We start from the raw sequence: 20,592 nt of genomic DNA, 5'->3' as shown, positions 1-20,592 counted from the left end.
CACCACTTTGCTTTTTGCACAGTTTGTTATGTTGCAGTCTCATTCCAAAATGGATTAAATTCATTTTTTCCCTCAAAATCCTACACAAAATACCTCATAATGACAAAGTGAAACAAGTTTGCTTGAATTTTTTTTTTGCAAATTTGTTAAAAATGAAAAACAAAAACTCTAACATGTACATATGCATTCACACCCTTTGTCATGACACTCAGAATTGAGCTCAGGTGCCTCCTGTTTCCACTGATTGTGCTTCAGAGGTTTCTACAACTTGAGCTGAGTCCACCTGTGGTAAGTTCAGTTGATTGGGCATGATTTGGAAAGGCACACCCCAGTCTATATAAGCCCATTTCTTTGCAAATTTATTAAAAATAAAAAAAAAACTAAAATATAACATGTACATAAGCATTCACATCCTGTGATCAATACTTTGTTGAAGCCCCCTGGCAACAATTACAGCCTCAAGTCTTTTTGAGTGTGATCCTATAAGCTTGGCACACTTATTTTTTGGGCAGTTTCTCTCACTCTTCAATGCAGAACCTCTCAAGCTCCATCAGGTTGGATGGGGAGCATCAGTGCAAAGCCATTTTTAGATCTCTCAAGAGATGCTCAATAGGGTTCAAGTCTGGGCTCTGGCTGGGCCACTCAAGGACATTCACAGAGTTGTCCTGAAGCCACTCCTTTGTGATGTTGGCCTGTTGGAGAGCAGGTCTGACTAACTGTTAATCTTTAAATCCTATGCTGCCGGGGGACACAAACATGATCCACCAAGCAGTTCCCCCTCCTCCTTTTCCTCTTCTATCCTCTCCCCTCGTCAGATTAACATACAGTTCATTATTTTATGTCACTAACTGTGTGTCCAGTTCTCCTCGTAGTTTTGTGTCTCTTCCTCCCTTTCTCTCTCTCTCTCTCTCTCTCTCTATATATATATATAGATATATCTTTCTGCAGGCATCTCTCCATCCAGATCTTCATGTTGAACTGTAGCTGGCTCTATGACCAACCCAATGTCTACTGTTGACATCTGCCTGTCATTCTTCTGTGCACCGACTATCAGCAGGCTGGTTCTCCCTTGCGGGCCGAAATTGAACTGAATAGAATTGATAGGATGGTGATTTTCAACAGCACATAAAAAAAAAAATACATGAATGATACAGCAGTTCATTATAATTTCATTATTATAATTTCAGTCTTGTGAAATGTTAAAATCATACTGAGGTGGTGTCAAAAGTGAAACTAAACAGTTGAGATTTAGTTTTACTTGTCTTTTTAGTAATGTCACTCTCATGTTAACTGCTTTCCTGCCTCTACAACATCCACCCTGAGGTTTCTTCTATTTTTTTCCTGTTAAAGGTTTTTCTCTGGGGGTTTTTCCTTTGTCGATGTGAGGGTCGAAGGGCAGAGGATGTTGCTGATGTTATGTTAAGCCCTTTGAGACAAACTGCTTGTAAAAATGGGCTATACAAATAAAGTTGTCTTGTCTTGTCTTGGAAGGTAATGCTTCACAGTAGGAATGGTATTGGCCAGGTGTTGAGCAGTGCCTGGTTTCCTCCAGACATGACGCTTGTCAGTCATGTCAAAGAGTTCAATCTTTGTTTCATCAAACCAGAGAATTCTTTCTCGTGGTCTGATGGCCCTTCAGGTGTCTTTTGGCAAACACCAGGTGGGCTTTCATGTGCATTTTACTGAGGAGTGGCTTCTGTCTGGCCATCTGTGGCCTTCTACCCCGATCAGTCAGTTTAGTTGGGCAGCCAGCTATAGGAAGAGCCCTGGTGGTTTCAAACTTCTTCCCCTTAAGAATTATGAAGGCCACTGTGCTCTTTAGGACCTTTAATGCAGCAGAACTCTTTCTGTACCCTTCCCCAGATCTGTGTTTCAACCCAACCCTGTCTCAGAGGGCTACAGACAATTTCTTTGACTTCATGGCTTGGTTTGTGCTCTGACACGCGCCGTCATCTGTGAGGGCTTATATAGACTGGGGTGTGCCTTTCCAAATCATGCCCAATCAACTGAACTTACCACAGGTGGACTCAGCTCAAGTTGTAGAAACCTCTGAAGCACAATCAGTGGAAACAGGAGGCACCTGAGCTCAATTCTGAGTGTCATGACAAAGGGTGTGAATACTTATGTACATGTCACAGTTTTTGTTTTTCATTTTTAATAAATTTGCAAAAATAAATTCAAGCAAACTTGTTTCACTTTGTCATTATGAGGTATTTTGTGTAGGATTTTGAGGGAGAAATTTAATTTAATCCTTGGAATGAGACTGTAACATAACAAAATGTGGATAAAGTGAAGCGGTGTGAATACTTTCCGGGTACAGTGTATAACGTGTATGTTAAAGTACTGAGCTTTAGTGGTGCTGTTACTTTCAGACAGATCCAAACTAGATGTTTCCAGGCTAATCCAACAGCAGCTTTCATTTACGATATGTGACACTTTTGACATTTTGGCAAGACAGAATAAAAAGGCTAATTTTCCAAACTAAACCGTCAAACTATTCTAAGAGTTCAAGCATTAACATTATGATAAACGGCCTGTCATTTCACACCAAACCATTTGGTTTCCATGAAAATTCTTTTTACTCAGCAATGGTTTTGATTTCCTCTGATCACACTCCCACATCACAGGAAATCACCAACGTAGTGGTTATGACACTGTTTTATTTATACCACACTGAGGCACAGAGTCATATCATTTTCAGTACTGCTGCCCACACAGTCAAATGTACATTTGCAGCTTCCACTGTTATGCCAGGAACAGCAAGATAGGAAAATGAAGGCAAAAACTATATATATTATATATATATATATATTACATATATAGTCCCTTATGTTCCATATTTAGAACTTGTCCACATTTGTCTTGTTTCTTAGTGGGATAGCCTGCATATCCTTTACTGCTTCTGCCACTGCCTCCATTTCTATGGAGATAAATAAATCAGATCACACATAAACAACACACAGCTTAACAGTCGTAACATAAACCTTAAATACTGATTTAAAATTGTATCGAGGCAAGCTTAGAAATCATAGAAAAATTATACATACAACATGGAAAACTTGTTAAAAATGGGAAACTAAACTCTTCAGTAAACAGTAGATAAAGTATGAGGAGCTTTAAACTGAAGCACAAGATTAGCTAATTGGAGTTTAGCTTTCATAATAAGAGTGTGCTGCAGTTAGAGTGCAGCCATCTTAGACAGACAGACAGACAGACAGAGTCCTCCAGGGGAAGGCAACAGTCTCAAGTGACGGTGCAGAGCTGAGTGACTGCTTTTCTTTTCTGTTAGATGATTAGACACTATTGTCAAGCTCTGAATGGAAACCAGGAGGGATGAAAGTAAAAGGAGAGCAATTACACAGGCTTTTGTCAGTTGTTTTACTCGGGGGTTAGGGAAGTGAAAAGAATGATTATACAGGCTTTTGTTTGCTCCTCGTGCATGACGGTTACTGTCAAATATTGTTTTGCCCTAAACAAATATTTCCTCCACAGTAATTATGAAGTACATACTACATTTAATTAGTGACAGCAGGGCTTGACTCAAAACAGCTTCCAGAGACTTACATGAGCACCAGCTTGTCCACTCACTCCAAAACACAGTGAGAATATTAATTGGGTTTAGTGAGATCCCTGCTTCTTAGTTTAAAAAAAACAAACAAACAAACAAAAAACCTCAAACAAATAATTGGAATCAGGGCTCGTCAATATTCACTCATTTTTGGTCACATTTACATGAATGTGAAAAAAGCTCAAGCAGCCGTGACAGATAGAAACTACTCCTTCACGTATTGCAGATGATGACTGGTTTTGTGTGAACGCACAGTCTGCAGGTTGGCGTAGACCGGACAGTTTCTAATCTGCCTGGACTTTTTCTTCCTGGGACACACGGGGATGTTTTCATAGAAGTTTGGCTGTGAATGTGTGGCAGATTGTATTAGTCCATGAGGTGTTAGAGGAGGACATGTGACAGATGATAATGCAATGAGGCTTGGCAAAAAGACACAAAAAGCAACACAATATGCTTCTAAATGAGCTCAGATCAGAAATTTGTTTTGTATGATGATATAAAAGCACATTATTCCATAGTCACAAAGCTGGTAGTTAGTTGTAAAAATATCTATTATATTCATATTTCATTTATTATTTGTATATTTATCTTTAATTAAGATTACACACAGGGAAATAAGATTATAACTTGACTTTAAAATCTATAAGAATAAATACAATAAGATGTATTATTTCCAACAGATTTGGCTTCATTTTGACAAGCTGCTCTTGTACAGCCTGCATGTTGTGCTGTGGCACTCAGTCAGTTACTGTAAAGCAACATTAGTTGAGACATGAAGCACCCACACAGCTTAACAGGTTGCACAACGAGAGGATGTGCTGCATCAAACAAGATTAGAGGGGTAAAATGGGACTTTTTTATAGGTAAGCGTATGTCTAATGAGGGCGTAAGGCAGCGCTGTGAATGTGTCAAGTGTCAAGACAAAAGTAGATATGATGAATAATGTGACGCTCACCTGTCGCTGAGATGGGTGCAGCTTGACTCTGTACTCCTCTCTCTTGTTCTTCTTCCTGTGGCGATTATTGCACAAAATTAAACTTTTTGGATTTTTTTTTTCTTTCAGACTTCCCTCTAGACTTTGATTTTTTTTTCCATGCGAATTACTAACAATTAAACTTTTTAAGGTGTACTGAAACCTGGACAACGAGAAACAGCTGGTCAAAATCAGTGACGACGATGAGGACTTGCAAAGAGACACTGCTGTGCTTCACAGAGATAATGATGATACTAAATTAACATTTGTATAGCACTTCTCTTAACAAGGTTACAAAATGATTTACAGGAAAAAAACAGCAATGTTAGAACCAAAACAGTACAAACAAGCAAAAAAGCAAGACAAAAACACTGGCTATTAAAACATGGTTAAAATTATAACATGGCAGGAATCAGGGGGGTTTAAAAAAATTTGGAAATGTTGCTTATTCATAATCAGACTCCTTTGAAAGAAAGTTTTAAGAGCCAGGTTGGCAGCTTTGGTTGAACCAATAGCTGTGATTCATCATCATTCAATTTTAAAAGTTTTGCAGCATACAGCTTTTAACAACTATTGAATGGATTTCCAAGAAATCTGCACAGACAGTAATTTCCCTTTCAGAATGAAATGCAATGACTTTGGTGATTCCCTGACTTTTTTTTTTCTAGCAACACCAAATTAGTCAAATGCTTTGGTTTTTAACAAAATACTTAAAAAGCTAATTACATTCCATTAGCCTCACCTGTGCTAAATTAAGCAGAGCCAGTAGAGAGGCTCAAGTCACTTGCTGACACTGAGGTATAAGACTGCAAAGATCCAAGCATTTTGTGTCAGTAAACAGACAGACACATAGTACACAATCAAGATTAGTTTCCACTGTTGGAGTTTACCTTACCTTTTCACTACTAGTATGATGATGACAATGACCAGAATAAGCACAGCAGCTCCAGCCCCGATGTAAAAATACATCATGTACACAGAAAGGCTAAATCCACCTGAAAGTAAAAGTGAATTTTGAGATCAGAACAGAACTGTGCGGTTTTGTTTGTTTGTGTTGACTGACACGTATGTTCATAGTTATGGTTATGACTCACAGAGGTAACATCACATTGAAGGCATGCCACACCCGGCATGCTCTGTGTAACCTTTAAAGCATATGTAGTGTGCAGACACATGCCTGCACACACTGCAGTATTCAGGCCCCCACAAGGGGATTTTGTGGTTTGCTGAACTGTTGAACTGATGAACATCATAAGCCTTGATTATTGTATTGATCCAAAAATCATTGCACTCAGGGACATATATTTGTATTCATAAATCACGTTATGTATGAGAATATGACTTATCATCCAGAGATAAGGTCTTGTACACTGTGTATGTGTGCTGTAACAGCTGTATGCTGTCTGTGTTAGTACCTGAAGGGAGCACACTGAGCAGCACTGTGGTGGTCTGCTCTCCTGCATCTGTGCTGAAAGTACAGCGGTAGAAACCACCATCTTCCTGTACCACACCTGTCAGGTGCAGACTGACATCCAGGCTGTCTGTGCAGCTGACCCTGCCCCTGTCGCTGTAGTCTTCACCCACCAGGCCCCCCTCCACCTTCTTGCACACACCGATAATGTTCCACGGCTGGCCATGTGGCATCCTCTCCAGGATGACCTGGTAAACGGTGCCTTTGTGCTTGTGGTTACAGCTTATGGTCAGATTGTTGTCCTGCTGTGCTGTCAACTCTGTGTCCAGCTTGATCACCTCTGAGGTGGGGGGCTCTGTGCTGTCGTCTTCTTCTGGGGGCTCATCTGCAAACACGGGAAGGCAGAGGGCAAACAGGAAATAGTTTATCTAAACGTGTCATGGAAAGAATGGTCGCATATCAAGTTTCATTTCCAACATCAGGTTTTAATTACTGAGCAGGTGTGCGGTGATTCAAGAACTCGAAACTTTCACCTCAGTATTTCCAGCCACATCTTTTACCTAAATCTTCCACCTGAATGTTCGTTGTCCAGGGGCCTTGAGGGAAGGTCTGTACAGAGCAGTGGTAAAGCCCGATATCCTGGTGTGTGACGTTCCTCATAGAAATACTTCCATCCATCGGTGTGGTCCTCAGGAACTCTATCCTCTCCCGGTACCGGTGAGAAAAGGCCACTCCATACTCTGGATGGAAAACAGCTATTGGATCCTTGTCTGGCATTTTGGTCCAGGACACCATGCTGAGGTTTCCGTTCCAGGGGCACAAACACCCGAGAACCATCCCTTCCTCCAGACGAACCGTAACAACCTCTTTCTGCTGGACAGCAACTGGATAGAGTGCATTTGTCTGTTTATTCAGCTCATCACAATCTGGACAAAATCCACAAATCCATACAAGACTTGTATGGAAAGGTGCGAACTAATAAATCAGGGAACAAAATTAATCTAAATTACATACAAGAATAACCAGATGTTTGTGGGATTGTAACTGATTATATTGAAAGAATTTACATGTATTGGTTCAGAATCATTAACTTCTAAGGAACTATTCTTACATCTACGCAACGTGGCAAACCCCCCTTGTTTTTCCACTTTCAATCTCCTCCACTTGAAGATTATCACAGCTATTCACAGTTTTGAGGCCATCCCTCGGGTAATGGTAATTAGGCTAATTTGAGCCAATACACACACTCACACAACTGACAATAGTTGGTGATGAAGCTTCCAAGTTTTCAAAGGCTTTTATCCGAGCTGAATGACAACTGATTTCAAGTCCAGTGATTCCCTCGGCAGAGCTCTGGCAGGTTTAGAATAATAATGTCTTGCAAAACTAACAATAACAAGTTTCCACGCAAATTTAACTAAATAGAAACTGTACAACCAAGTAACATCTAGTTTTAGATACTGATTATAAATTAAAGATGATAAACTGATTTAACTATATAAAAGACATTTAGGTAAATCACTCACTACCAGTAAATTTCACTTTCAACACTCAATAAAAAGCTTTGCCATATGACACACTGCCATTCCTTAAAAATGAACACCTCTAAAAGCTTTAAAAATATATCTTAATTCCATACCTTTAAGGAAAGGAAGAAAGATGAGTACCACGAAGTACCAGTGGTCCTTTTGTACAGCTTCCATCTTGCCCCACCGAGGGAGAATGAAAGCCGCATTGATGAGACGAGTGGAGAGGCACCCGAGTTGCACTTCCTGCTAGCTCTCTGGCTATAGACACACTTAAGCTACTGGGGCTCACTTCATGGTAGCCCACTGTTAGCTCATTCCACACAGAGGGGCACTTTATCACCAGGGCTTGGAAAGGGAGGCAGGCTGATGGCTTATGCTGCATGGAAGGACCCATACTCAATTTTAAAAAACTATACCTTTGCTCCTTGAAATTCTGCTTATTATAAAAGTTTTTTGTTTGTCTGTTTGTTCTGGCATTTCAAAACATACAATAATAATTAAAGGATGTAAATCCTGAACTGAAACAAACTTTAGTTTGCGAGAAGTTCGTGGTGTACTACTTTCGGTTCAGACAACTCTTGATAATCACTGGGGGGTTTTCCATGAAAACTGGCACAGATGTTCATGATGCCCAGTTGATGGATGGCTTGGGGATACCTCAACCCTTCCTCTAGCGCCACCATGAGGTTGACATAGGTGGTTTTTGCCATGGAATTTGGTAAATCATTGGGTGAAAATTTTTTATCTTAACGGTCTCACACAGCTGTAGCATGGCTGTTGCCTTTTGGTGTTCATGTTTGCAGGAAAAACACAAAATTTTCAGTGCAACTTCTGCTGGTGATCACTATCTCCCCCAAGGCAAAAAGGTGTGGGACAGCACCTTCACACCCAAACCACAACAGCATTGTGAACCACAGATGGTGCAAATTATGAAAAGCTTGGAATTTACACAAAAAACAAAAGAAAACAAACAAACTACAACAACAAAAGTAAGTAAAAACAAAGTATGATTTGAGTTTTGAGTGAAATCACACCATACAAGACAGTAGATACATTTTCAACTTGGCTCTTTAATATCAAATTAAATTTAGATTTAATGAATTTAGAACATGATTCAAAACAAACAATATAAATACAATCAGTTATTTAGCAGCTGAGAAAGGTTTTCGAGGCACTTCAACAGGTGGGTACACAAAGGCTCCTGCTTGTTCTCTGCATCTGTGGTTTGTAGGAGGAAAAAAGCACAATCATGAACAAGTGGACATGCAAAACCTAACAGTCTGATGTTGAGTCCCGTGACAGTTGCTGATACGTGATCGTCATCAAAGAGAATAAATGCATACCCTTCTTAGAGATGGTACGCGCCTCCTCAATTCTCAGTCGAACAGAGGGACACTTCAAAGTAGTCTTGGCCTTTGAGGGGAAATTAGAAAGACGGATTAGAAAGAGCTGATGAGCCTGAAACCTGGACATTTCTCTTTATATGCAGAAGATAAAAGGTGGATCATTTCCTTTGTATGTGAGAAGAGAAGGAGGCCTTCAAGCTGACTCATACCAGAGTGAAGATTTCATTTGACATACACCACCAATAAGCTCCAATAGTAGCCAGTAAAATCTGTCACTAAAATAAAGATTTAATGCGTGTATTCATGTGTGGTTGTACCCTTTGATTGTTATGGAGCAACGCCCACAGTGCAGAAGCTCCCATACAGCGAGTCTCCAAATCTTTACTGTCCAGACAGCACAGCAGTATCTTCATGGCTTTGTCTTGAAGAATGATATGCAGATAATCAGAGATGAAAGCAATGACAAGAAGGATTCTACTGATCAACACAGACATAATATCAAAATACAGAAAAATCCTGACCTGGACAATAACAATAACTGATGAACTATGTAATAAACATCTCATTATGCGGATCATTTCCTCATACCTCACGGCATCATTAATTTAACATTTTGACTTATTCTTAAATGGAGTCATAGCAATCATCATGAGTGATCGAGATCACAGTTTGTGCACAACACTCAGAGGAAATGTGGTATTTCCACAGGAAACAAGAATACTGTCTGCTGGTCGCATACCTCCCACCCACAATATGAGGGGGGCACGTGCATGATTTGCACATTTCCTGTAATCAAGCAGATACAAAGCATCCTATTACACTTGTTTTTCTGACCACCTGATAAATTTTCGTCCAATATTCACACTTTGTTTTGGATTAAGTGTCTGTGGCCCTTAGCTCGGTAAATGCTCAACTTTCTTCACCAGCCACTTGTTTACTAGGAAGGATTTGTGAGAGCAGCTGGAAGGAAAACCACAAATTTTACTTCTGGAACCAAAATGAGGTGGAGGTGACTAAAAGCATTTAAAAGTTTTAAATGTTGATTTTCCGTGGGTCTGGCAGTGCTGAAAAACCTTCAGGTTGAAGGATGAGTTTGACACTTTGGAGAATTTCTTTGCTTACTGAAAGCTGAACAAGAAGATTGATAACATTCTTATCTCTGCGCGTTGAGCTGAAGCCCAGAGGCGGTTAGCTGAGCAAAAAGACTGGAAGCAGGAGAGAAAGAGTTAGCCTAGCTTTCTCCCTGTCCATCTTTTTATCTAACTTACAGTAAGAAAGACATCGCATTTGCCAAATTGTGAAACTGTGTTTAATATTGAATGCTGTGATTCTCTTTTTTGTGCCTTCAGTCTGAGTGATCACAGAGCAGCTGATACAATCAGATGATAGTAATGATGATAAGACTATTTCACAAATGATAAAATACCACCAATTTGAATTTAAACAGAAATACAGTCACAGACCGTGGTTTGTCGTTTTTACAGAAGCAAAAGTGAAAGGTGGGCTGCGGGAAGATTCAACGGTGCAGGATGACAACACATCTGCTTCCCTCTTATCTGCTCTGATACTTTCATATCCCTGTGATAGATGGAGATATTTAAATCCCGTTTCCCTTTCATACCATTGGCAATGACATGTGGCTTGTTGGCAGGACAGAAGCAGAGGTTGTGAAGGGTGAGCAGCGCGTGGCGTCGGTGCTGTGCCAGGTCTGCCAGCAGCTCCAGAGCTCCAGTCACCCTAAGGATACTCTGCTGGCCGTCGTCCGTGAACGAGAGATTGACCAGCAGCTTCAGCCACAGGTCCAGAAGGCTCCCGCCGCTGCAACCTGCAGACGTGGCCTTAACGCCACCCGCCTTAGGAACCGGCACTGACAGGAAGGCTTGAAGGAAATTATTCTGAGAATGACAGTGACATTTACTGTAAGAGCTTTAGAGTCATTTGATCAGATCATTAAGAGCTGCTCCCCAGTTTAGAAAATATTTTCACAAGCGCCATGGTGGAAGTGTGAGGGCGAGATTTTAGACATGTTAGGTGCAAGAACAGCTTATGTCACAGAATTTATTTGTAAATTCTGTTAACACTGCATGTCTCACTTTAGTTATTTATTTATTTTTCACAGCCAGTTAAAAGGAACTTAAAAGGAAAACTGTTCAATTGGCTAATCGGGACAGGTTTATTTTCAAATATTCTCATTTGGGAAAAGTGATGCTGATTCTGAATGAAACAGATGATCACCAAGACTTCTATTAATGTCTCCAAGTTTCTGTACAGGACGGTTTGTCCACGGTGTTATGTGCACTGTGTACCGGGACTGCACCTTTTGCAGGAGGCCTCGGCAGTCACGGGACATGGCGAGGTTGGCCAAGAGAGAGAAGGCCAGCTTCTGGACAGGGCTGTTGTCAGGAGCGACCCCTGAGGCCAGCTTCATGACAGAGTGCATCAGAGTGCATTTAGATCCTGCTGCAACACCAGGGCCACTGCCACAAAGAGAACTGCACGCTGAAAGGAAAACAAAACAACCATGATTAGTTTCTCAATGTACCTCATCCAATCAAAATTCACGGCAGAACATGTTTCGCAGATAATGTGGCCGTGTGTAAGTCATTATGTCATTTATGTGTCTCACACACCAACAGACCCACATGCATACACATGCCATATAGTGTAAAATGTGTGGGGGCTGGAGCACATTATGCACAGTAATTACAACAAACAGCAGATCAAGGCTGGAGGTTTATTTTAAAGAAACCTTTATTTTCCAGCTTTAACCCTGTGCCTTAAATAGCTAGAGCAATAATCAATGCATGATGCAGTCCACAAGCTTGCTTTGTGTCCCGGAGAAAGAAAGCCAGTCAGGGGTGAAGCTGATTGACATGCGTATGCTGAAAAACAACAACTATTCCATCTTCTTTCACTAAGGGCAATACTTACTCAGAGCAGTGGATTGTGGGGGCAGCAAATATTATGCCCGAGCTAATAACATGCTATTTTAATGTTTGTATTGTTAAAATGTTTCCTTCTGAAAAAAGAGACATTATTACATGAAGACTACAGTTAATAACAACCAAACAGTGGACTTCAGTCTATTTAGTTCGAGTGTCAACATAACATTTTTGTAATCCCTCAATATTGGACTGTAGTTTTGCATACTGTTAGCAGCTGTGCTTGCCACCAAGAAAAGTCCAGTACAAACCTTGTAACACACAGCAAAAACACTCTCTCCTTCTTGCTGGTGAACTGGTTGCTTCTTTCTGTTTATCTTAAAGCTGGCTAGCTGTCCAGCCGGTGGCACCAGTAGCCACAAAAAATAAAGAGCAACCAGTCAGGCTGCACGGCTGTCTGCCCACTACACCAAAACACCTCTGCATGGCTGCATGCACAGCTTGTTTTGCTGTAAAAGCCGTCTAGCCAAATAAAAATGATGAGCAAGATTGGACGTCTTGTGCAAAGAAAGAATAAACTACACCTTGGCAACAATAAAGACAGTTGCTGAGACACAACAGACACAATATTCAAAATGTATTCAAGCACCAAGGTCTCACATGTAGAATCAGACTGCTTTAAAACATCACCACTGCATACTTTTAATAAAACAAAAAACTGGCATTTAATCTTCACTCGCCATGAAAACGTCCTGACTGATGATGAAAAGCACCATCTTCTGACTATGGGAGGGAGGGAGGGGAATTATTTAGCTTTAGGCTCTGGCTACATTTTATTCTACTACAAAGCCATTCAGAAATGTAAACACAAATAACACGCAAATGAGAGATGCATATAAAAATATACATATTTTTCGGCACCACACTCATATAAGCATAACTGACAAGACTAATTGCTGCAGCTATAGATTCCATATAAAATACAGAAATTAACAAGCTTGAGACAGAGAGCATTGACAAGACACAGTCTGACACTGATTGATGTTGCTTATTGGAGAACATGACAGCTTGTTGGTTATACTAATCCTGGAATGCTAACATACTGCAACAGGCGTACGCTGATGGTAGCCTGAGGTTATCTCAATACCTGTCAAGAAAGCTGGTCTATCAGAATTGACAAGGGAGCTCTGCTTTATAATGGATCTACTTCACTGAACGGCGTTCCTACTGTTGCTAAAAATCTCTCAAATTTTTTTTTTTTTGCAACCATATAGGACTGATCATTTCAGACAAGTGTAGAAAGAACATGTTGGGTTTTTTTTACTTTCTGTGTGCCTGCGGAAGCAAGTTTTGGGACTGCTACAAAAAAATCTGTGGAAATGTGTGTGGCACAGATGAAAACAAGTCTGACTTGAACTAGCAGTGCAAACAAAGCCCTGGATGAAGGAGGAAGACTGAAGATGAAACATTCAGTAGAAATGTAGCAGTCTCAGGAGACAAAATGGTAGCCTGAGGGTGGATGGTGTAATACTAAGCCTGGCTGCATGCAGCCTGAACACAACCTGCTGTTCAGTTAACCTTTAGGGAAATACTGTGCCCGACTTCCCGGATTTCTGGTGCTTCACAGCTTGAGCATACGAGGGGTCTAAAGCGAGCGAGTTTAGATCAGAGCAAACGCACCCACTGAGGAACAGGTGCCAATCAAACAGAGATGCACATAAAGACACACACACACACACACACACACACACAGAGGTTCATAAGCGTTGCACATGAAACTTCTTTTCCTGTACTGATGAAACTGATTTCCATTGCACAACTGCACCAGTCTCTCTCTCACACACACATCAATGAGACCACGAGCTGTTTATCAAAGTAAAATATACCTACTGCCCCTCCCCCACACCCATATGAATCTTGCCTTTTCTCTACTCAACAAGCTTTTGCTGTTGTGATTTCCACACACACAATTCTTACATTTTCATGATGGAAAACCAATAACAGAGATGCTCTGTGCTTCCCCACATCATCTCCTACTGGTCTGAAACCCGTTGCCATACATACAGTGAGGCATGCAGCCTGATCGTTGGATCTCGACACTGTGCCCATTGTGACTGGCAGGCGAGCAGGCGCTGGTCTTATACAGTGAGACACAATGTGGTTCAGTGGTTACTGGAGAGAACAATGGGGTCCTTAGTGCTAAATGCGTGTGACTCAGTCAGATTGCTAACCGCAGACTGAGGCGATGGGCAGGCACGGGCCAGGCACAGTGCCTGCGCAAACACATTAAGACATACAGACAGAAGTGCACACACAAACAGACCTGTGGAGCAGTTGGCTGTGTAGACACACAGAAGCTCCAGCACCGCCTCCATGGCGGAGTCGTCCATCAGGAGCCAAGGCCAAAGAGCATAGACTGCCAGTGTCAGGCGAGCACCTGTGGCCACCACCTACACACACACAAATACAAATGGATTATACAAATACACACATGCACACTGGGAAACAGTCCCACATACACTTATGTACATGATTTATACAATAGCACAAACACAGATGGCAGTAATCAACGCAAAATTGCTTCAATATTTTCCTAAGTGTGCAAGAGAAACACACAGAGAGGGAAATAATAGCAGAGTAAACGCTGTAGAGCTTTGCTGGCTATTTAACCCAAGGTAAACACCCGTGACAGAAAGGCCACTTGGAAAACGAAAACCAGCTAATATGCTTCATAAGTAACGCCATTACAGGGTTTAAGAAGCTAAACTTGCTGAGATGTAAGCGGGATCATGTACATTTAGGTAAATCTCATTTACAGGCACAGCAACTGGTACTCTGAGGTTCCATTAAAAATCAATTAGCAGTTGGGAATTAAAAGGTAGACTCAGAGGCTCACTTTGCATTCATCGTTGCAGTAAAGAGCACTCCGCAGGATCTCCACAGTCAGCTTGACTTCCTTTAAACAGCTCTCTTCCTGGTAATGTAGAAAGACAAAATAAAGACCAACATATTTCAATGTTCAAGTTGAAAACAGCCTTTACTTCATCTGAACTGCTCCATAACAGCAAAGGAGAACAATGACTGGGAACTACCAAAGATAAAAACTCACTCATGTTGGATTCAGATTGTTATAATATCCAATGGACAAAAAAAGCACAGGTAGCATAAAAACGCAGAGACTGGAAATTTCTGGCCAGTCTCTGCTCACCTTTCTGCGATGAGAAGCCTTGCCGGGTCGGACCGACTCCAGGTGGAGCTGGGAGTGAGCTTGCTTCATTTGCTCCACAGTGCTGTCAATTAGACCAGCTGAAAGAAAAAAAAAAGGATGAGGATGAGATTTAATATTTCAAATTAGTATGTTGAAACACTTATGTGTGTTTCACTAGTTTAAATTTTGTACATAGCTTAACTCTAGCTCAAGTTTTGGGGAAATACCTTTGGCTGCGTGACTTTGAGCTGTGCGGCTGCAGGCTAGCAGAGTCATCAGAGCTCTGCCAGTCACCTTCTTTAAAGGGTTCTGAAAGGTCATCTTCTCAAAACTCTGTCAGTCAAACAGGCCAAGATGAACACATTCACACACTATCAAGATGGCATGAAAGTTTTCGAATTCTTGAAACTGTGCCACGAGAACAAACGCTGTATATAAAAAAGTTCAGGCGGTTTCAGACACCTCCACATACCTGCAGTAACAGTTCGCACAGCTGGCTGGCTGAGGGGCCATTCACAATGTCAGACAAAGCAGTAACATGATTAGGGTCTGAGTTCAGGAACTCTACGCTCTGACTCTTTGCCTCCTCTGTAAAAACCGTAGAGAGAAACTGCAGAGCCTCTGTGTGGAGTAGAGGGTCTGGGAGCGTCTCATTCACACACACTGATAAGGTTCCTGCAGACACACGAGGAAAATAAAAGGAGTTGATGGGAGAATATCCTTCTTTTAATGAATGAAACAGCAACACACCCTGAATCAACAATGAGACAAAAAGGCAAATCCATTGTTTAAATCCCTTGACAGCAAGATATTTGTCCATGACTGAGGTAGTTTGCACTGCCTGAAGACACACTAATCATTTAAATGTGTATGCAGACACCCAGATACCATAAACATGTACACACAGACATAAATACAAGCACAAAGGCTCAGCATTCATCTTTTACTGGGCTCATCAGATTTCCCTGCTGTGCCATTAATCACAGAGGAAGATGAGTAGGAGGAGTAGAGGTAGTATAAGGACAGGATGCAATTATCCTATCCTAGCATCTGTTCAGGGATGTTAATACACTCAGTAATTAAAGCTGCAAGCAGCATTGAACAGGCCCTCACATTTCACGTGGTCTTGAGGGGAGCAGCGGTGTCGTCAGTCTTCATAACTACCAGACACTGTATGAAGCTGTTCAAAACCATTTCCTGTGTCGACTACGAGGTGAGAGAACACATACTAATACATGATGGTGCTGAACATCGAGTGCAGACCGCACAAGTTTCACGAAAAGCGAATGGCTTATTTCCCGTTGCCAGTAGGAGGTGCTATGACTATGGCTCAATACCGATGTGTAAAATCCTCCATCCCTTATCAAACAGGTCAGGTTTGCTGCGTATTGGACAACGTGGAGTCAAGCTACATCAGCTTGTTTCGAAGCCAATCATGAAACTGCTTACGTGCATCTGACCAACCGGTGCATGTGTCTTTATCATTGGCTGTAAAAGAGGGATGACATGAGAGCTCCCCAAAAGTGGAGCCAACACATCTCCATCGCCCCCGGTGGCAGCGTGCCCGCAAAAGCTGTCAATGCGCATACCAAACTCGATGAACAAAGAGAGCAACTCTATCCTGTCTAAGGCCTGCCACGCATTAGAGGAAAACGGATGCAATGAATTTGTTAATATGACAGTTACTTTTTTGTACCAGAATTCAAGTTGTATAATTATACTGTACTTCAAATGTTCATCCTGGTTATTTAGTGAGTTATTGCAATCAGCATAATTACACTAATAATGACTATCAGTTCTTATGATTCTGAAAAAGACAAAAAATAAATAAATAAATAAAAATTTTACATCCCCATTTCATCATGTATCAAGAGTTTGACTCTTTAACTGTAGAGGTTTTCTTAAACTGAATGAAACATCCAAATCTTTCAAAAAAGACATCAACCTGCTGTTATGAATTGTGAGAAAAAATTCATAATAGCTGATTATAGAGCAAATTCTGTAGCCTAAACTAGAATAATTAATTTTGTCACTTTTACACTCTTTGCACACATGCAGGCGCGCACACACACAGAGCATAATATCTGTATACCTGCAAATGTTCGCCAGCGTCTCCCCAGCGCAGCAGAGACAGATGGGTATGCTGCTGAGCTGTCCCTTCTCACCAGAGTAGCCAGGAGCATAAACACGTCTGCCCAGCACACACAAATCACGTCCCGGGTACCTGCATCTGAAGAGGGAAAGAGTGAGTCACAAATTGACACGAGACAGTCACAGATCACACTGCTGAAAACACTGCAGAGTCAGGCATATAAGAGTAAGAGTTGCATTTGGAGCGTTGATGATGGCGTTTAAAACAGATCAATAACGGTGACATATGTGACAGTATATATGGAATAACAAAAAACATTCAGAAATATTTTTGGACTACTATTACCAAATTTATTTGCTAAAAATGATGACTGCCATTTGAATTTAACATTAGGCTCTCACCTAAACCTTTGGTGTTCAGTGTGAGCACTGCCACCAGAGTAGTTAACAGTTTTTTCAGGAAGTCCATCTGGCCAACAAGCTCCTGGCTCACCGTGACACACAACTGCAGCAGTTTGGAGAAGCTGGACAGGAACTGAAGTAACATGACAAGCTGGAAACATAAACGCACATAATACCAAAAAAGACAGATTAACCTTACATGCATGCAAATATCTAACAAACTTATTGACTAGCTAAGCTAAGGGAAAATATTGAAATGGGTGTTTTTAAAACCTAATTTTCCAAGCTGCAAAAACAAAAGTGTGATTTGAGTTTAAGCTTGTTGAGTATTCCACCCACACTAACAGTCTGGTGGTGCCCTAGCGCTGCACTGAAGCTCCTACTGTACCGTACCAACCCACGTTTTTTCTTTTCTTTATATAAGTCATAATAACAAAAAAAGTTGAAAAACTCTTCAGAACTGTCGATCACAGTCTAAACACCTGGCCCTTGATGTCTTCTCTCTCTCCTGGTAGGATGTTTGGCGTCTTCAGCTCAGTCAGACATTTCTCGATGGGATCAATATGCACCAAACTGAGGAAGAAAGATGATGGGAAATGTGTATTTTAGCAAGAGATTAGCCAGGGGGGGATCAGGGTTATGATTAATTCATTATTTAATTAATAAAAGTATATTTTTATTTTCAAAAAAGAATATGTTTTATTCATTAGTAGCACATTTGAGTGGAGGATGTACTCATGCTGCATGTGGCCTCTTACCCAGCAAGCGCTTCGAGGAGCTGGTTGTGTCGGAGGGCAGTGAGGGTGAAATCTGGCAGGATGGCCAGCAGGTTAGTCAGCAGACCGCAGTGAGCTGTCATGAGGCTGGGAGTTACCATGCCAACAGGTTCCACTGCTGAGGGTTCACCCTGGCGGGAGTCTTGGGAAGCAGCTGAGTCGCTGGTGTCTGTGTCACTCTGGCCTATGAGACACATCAATACACAGCTAATAGAGACGCCTCAGCAATGGTTCACGCACTGTGTGAATCACATCACTAGAGATGGATTGACCACATAACCAAAATACAAGAGAACAACTTTATACTAAATTGTATATGCAAGACAGAAACACAAATACACAAATGTGGGGAATGGTTTTAGTTTATAATTATCACTGACCACAGTGAGGCTCTAAAGGAAAATAATGCGAAGGTTTATGTGGTAAGCAGAAACCATGATGTGTTAGTATTATTGTGAATGCACGTGTGCACATACACACACTCTATTTGTCTCTGCAGTACCTTGAGCCACCATTCTGCTGGCTGGGGTATCTTCTGTGATGTTCGATGGGGAAGGACCCTTAGGGGTGTGTAACCCTGAACCCCTTATCTGTAATGCACAACGTGAAAATGTGAGGATCCACTTGACTTAATGCAGCGGATTATTTCCAAATGTCAGTGTATGTGTGTGCATTTCTGAGGGTACAAGAGCATAGCTGACCACAGTGCTAGATGTGGAGAGAGAGCTGGAAGGTCGGCTAGAGTTGACAGTGGGCGCTGGAGGGTTGCTTCTCCAAAGCCACAGAGAATTCACAGAATCTATTCAGACATACACACATAATGACACATAAACGTACACTAGAACTACAATTACCACTTCACATTTTTCTCCACATACAAGTCGAGTTTCAGCTTGTTGGTGCAATAATAATCGCCTGAAGCTCAACATCAGCAAAACCAATCAGTTGGAGGTGGACTATAACGCTTCAAATACGGATGATGCTACAAAGCAAATGCAAATTCTAAAATGTGGATGCTTCACACACATCTTCAACCAGGCAGCACAAAAGATCTATACCAGTGGATCACAACAAGGACCCCTATACCCACACAAATTAGACCACAGACCCCCATTTGAAGATTTTGTCCCGTCAGTACATCTTTGAGTCAAAGTGAACTGTTGTGCCAAATTTGAAGACTCCACGGTCACAGCCAACGGCAGGGCAGAGGCATAAAAGCAGGGCTAAAATACAATATCATATCACTTCAGAGCCACATGATCAAATTGACACACACACACACAAAAAAAGCCTACCCAGTGAATTGCTCTCTTGAGGACTTGGTCCGCTGGTGGCGTCAGGACAATGGGGTTGCAGGTGGAAGGTGTACCTGCCTTGGTAACAACTGGAGGCAGAGAGAGCCACATGCTGGAAGTACTGACAGTGGTAAAGCAGAGCCTGCAGAGCTGGAAGACCCACCAAAGACACACCAGACACTTCATCATGGACACACGGGTGCTGGAGGAGAGAGTTAACAAGGAAAACATGCAGAGAGATGAGTTCACATCAAACTGTTATATACAACTTAAATACAGATGGCTGAAGGTAAAATCCAAGTGGATTAACTTCATCTTAACGTCATTACATCCACATTTTCCACATTCAGTATTAAACTGAGATCTGCTTTCAGTTCAGTCACTTCACATCTGCGGGGTGGCATTTTGTGTGAGCTTTTGTTGTCATTATGTTCTACTAAATTTTTACACTCTGTCTCTGTCATGTTAAATTTTGTTCTGGCATTACAACTAGATCAGATTTGGTAAACAACAAACCTTGCTTTTAAAAGATAAGAATAAATAATACTATTTTTTTTCACCTCTGACATACAACTCCCCTTACAAGTCCCAAATTAAGATGCTTTTGGTGTCTTGACAGAGATTTAAACGTAATTATTTTGGATGTGAGAGCTTGAGGCGTGCGCCCCAGTAGAGCTGAATTCTAGCAACACCCCTAGTCTGAAACCTGCAGGGCTCAAAAAGAGGGGAGAGGAGAGATTTAGAAATGGCAGGGAGGAATGGGGGCAGGGGACAGAAACAAAGAGAAACTGAAAGAGAAAGAGAGAGAGAAAACAGTTCATGGTCTGTTAAAGTGTTTTAACTGGCTGGCAGAGCTGCTAACCTGCCAGTGGGAGTCCTTGGCCTCCTCAGCGTTGGCAGGCATGGGCATCACCAGCAAGTTCTGCAGGATAAATGCAGCCTGGATACGCACGCACACACACACACACACAAACAAAACAAAAGAAAAACAGGGACATGCCCACTCTGGGTCAAGTTAGACTGCATCAGCAACAGTGCCATCTGCCTGTATTTGGCTAGTAATACATAAAAGTCCAGCCACATTCTCTGACCATAGATAAAATAATTAAAT

The 20,592-nt window shown here is 41.5% G+C and overlaps 2 protein-coding genes across 8 annotated transcripts in view; both read right to left on the bottom strand.

Annotated features, from left to right (window-relative positions):
- Positions 1-2,304: 2,304 nt before the first annotated feature.
- Positions 2,305-8,425, bottom strand: cd226 (CD226 molecule). Of its 5 annotated transcripts, none has more exons than XR_006841428.1 (7): positions 7,592-8,425; positions 6,513-6,836; positions 5,957-6,337; positions 5,437-5,536; positions 5,284-5,347; positions 4,524-4,578; positions 2,305-2,920 (listed from the first exon to the last, which is right to left on the bottom strand). XR_006841428.1 is itself a non-coding variant. In XM_046371326.1 (6 exons), exons 1-6 carry the CDS (start codon positions 7,653-7,655, stop codon positions 3,774-3,776), a joined length of 1,089 nt encoding a protein of 362 aa, XP_046227282.1. In that variant the 5' UTR covers positions 7,656-8,425; the 3' UTR covers positions 2,305-3,773. The 5 variants fall into 5 exon arrangements, 3 of the variants coding, with proteins under 3 accessions (XP_046227282.1, XP_046227280.1, XP_046227281.1); XR_006841427.1 differs by lacking the exon at positions 2,305-2,920 and adding an exon at positions 3,879-3,911; XM_046371326.1 differs by lacking the exon at positions 5,284-5,347 and having other exon boundaries at positions 2,305-3,911; positions 4,524-4,605.
- A 106-nt stretch (positions 8,426-8,531) lies between these two features.
- Positions 8,532-20,592, bottom strand: part of rttn (rotatin) — a 30,396-nt gene continuing 18,335 nt past the window's right edge. For all 3 annotated transcript variants that reach the window (XM_046371320.1, XM_046371321.1, XM_046371322.1), the window contains exons 32-49: positions 20,344-20,421; positions 19,482-19,683; positions 18,888-18,985; positions 18,689-18,776; positions 18,169-18,370; positions 17,893-17,983; positions 17,411-17,561; positions 17,010-17,147; positions 15,390-15,592; positions 15,145-15,250; positions 14,918-15,015; positions 14,606-14,683; positions 14,033-14,159; positions 11,145-11,326; positions 10,449-10,722; positions 9,145-9,248; positions 8,825-8,894; positions 8,532-8,699 (exon numbers count right to left, since the gene is read on the bottom strand). In XM_046371320.1, coding sequence (XP_046227276.1) covers positions 8,620-8,699; positions 8,825-8,894; positions 9,145-9,248; positions 10,449-10,722; positions 11,145-11,326; positions 14,033-14,159; positions 14,606-14,683; positions 14,918-15,015; positions 15,145-15,250; positions 15,390-15,592; positions 17,010-17,147; positions 17,411-17,561; positions 17,893-17,983; positions 18,169-18,370; positions 18,689-18,776; positions 18,888-18,985; positions 19,482-19,683; positions 20,344-20,421 — 2,370 coding nt within the window. In that variant the 3' untranslated portion in view covers positions 8,532-8,619. The remainder of the gene's footprint in view (positions 8,700-8,824; positions 8,895-9,144; positions 9,249-10,448; positions 10,723-11,144; positions 11,327-14,032; positions 14,160-14,605; positions 14,684-14,917; positions 15,016-15,144; positions 15,251-15,389; positions 15,593-17,009; positions 17,148-17,410; positions 17,562-17,892; positions 17,984-18,168; positions 18,371-18,688; positions 18,777-18,887; positions 18,986-19,481; positions 19,684-20,343; positions 20,422-20,592) is intronic.

The sequence above is a fragment of the Scatophagus argus genome, chromosome 18, assembly GCF_020382885.2.
Source record: "Scatophagus argus isolate fScaArg1 chromosome 18, fScaArg1.pri, whole genome shotgun sequence".
NCBI lineage: Eukaryota > Metazoa > Chordata > Actinopteri > Scatophagidae > Scatophagus > Scatophagus argus.
The sequence above is the reverse complement of the archived record's forward strand: the minus strand, read 5'-3'. Positions and strand labels throughout refer to the sequence as shown.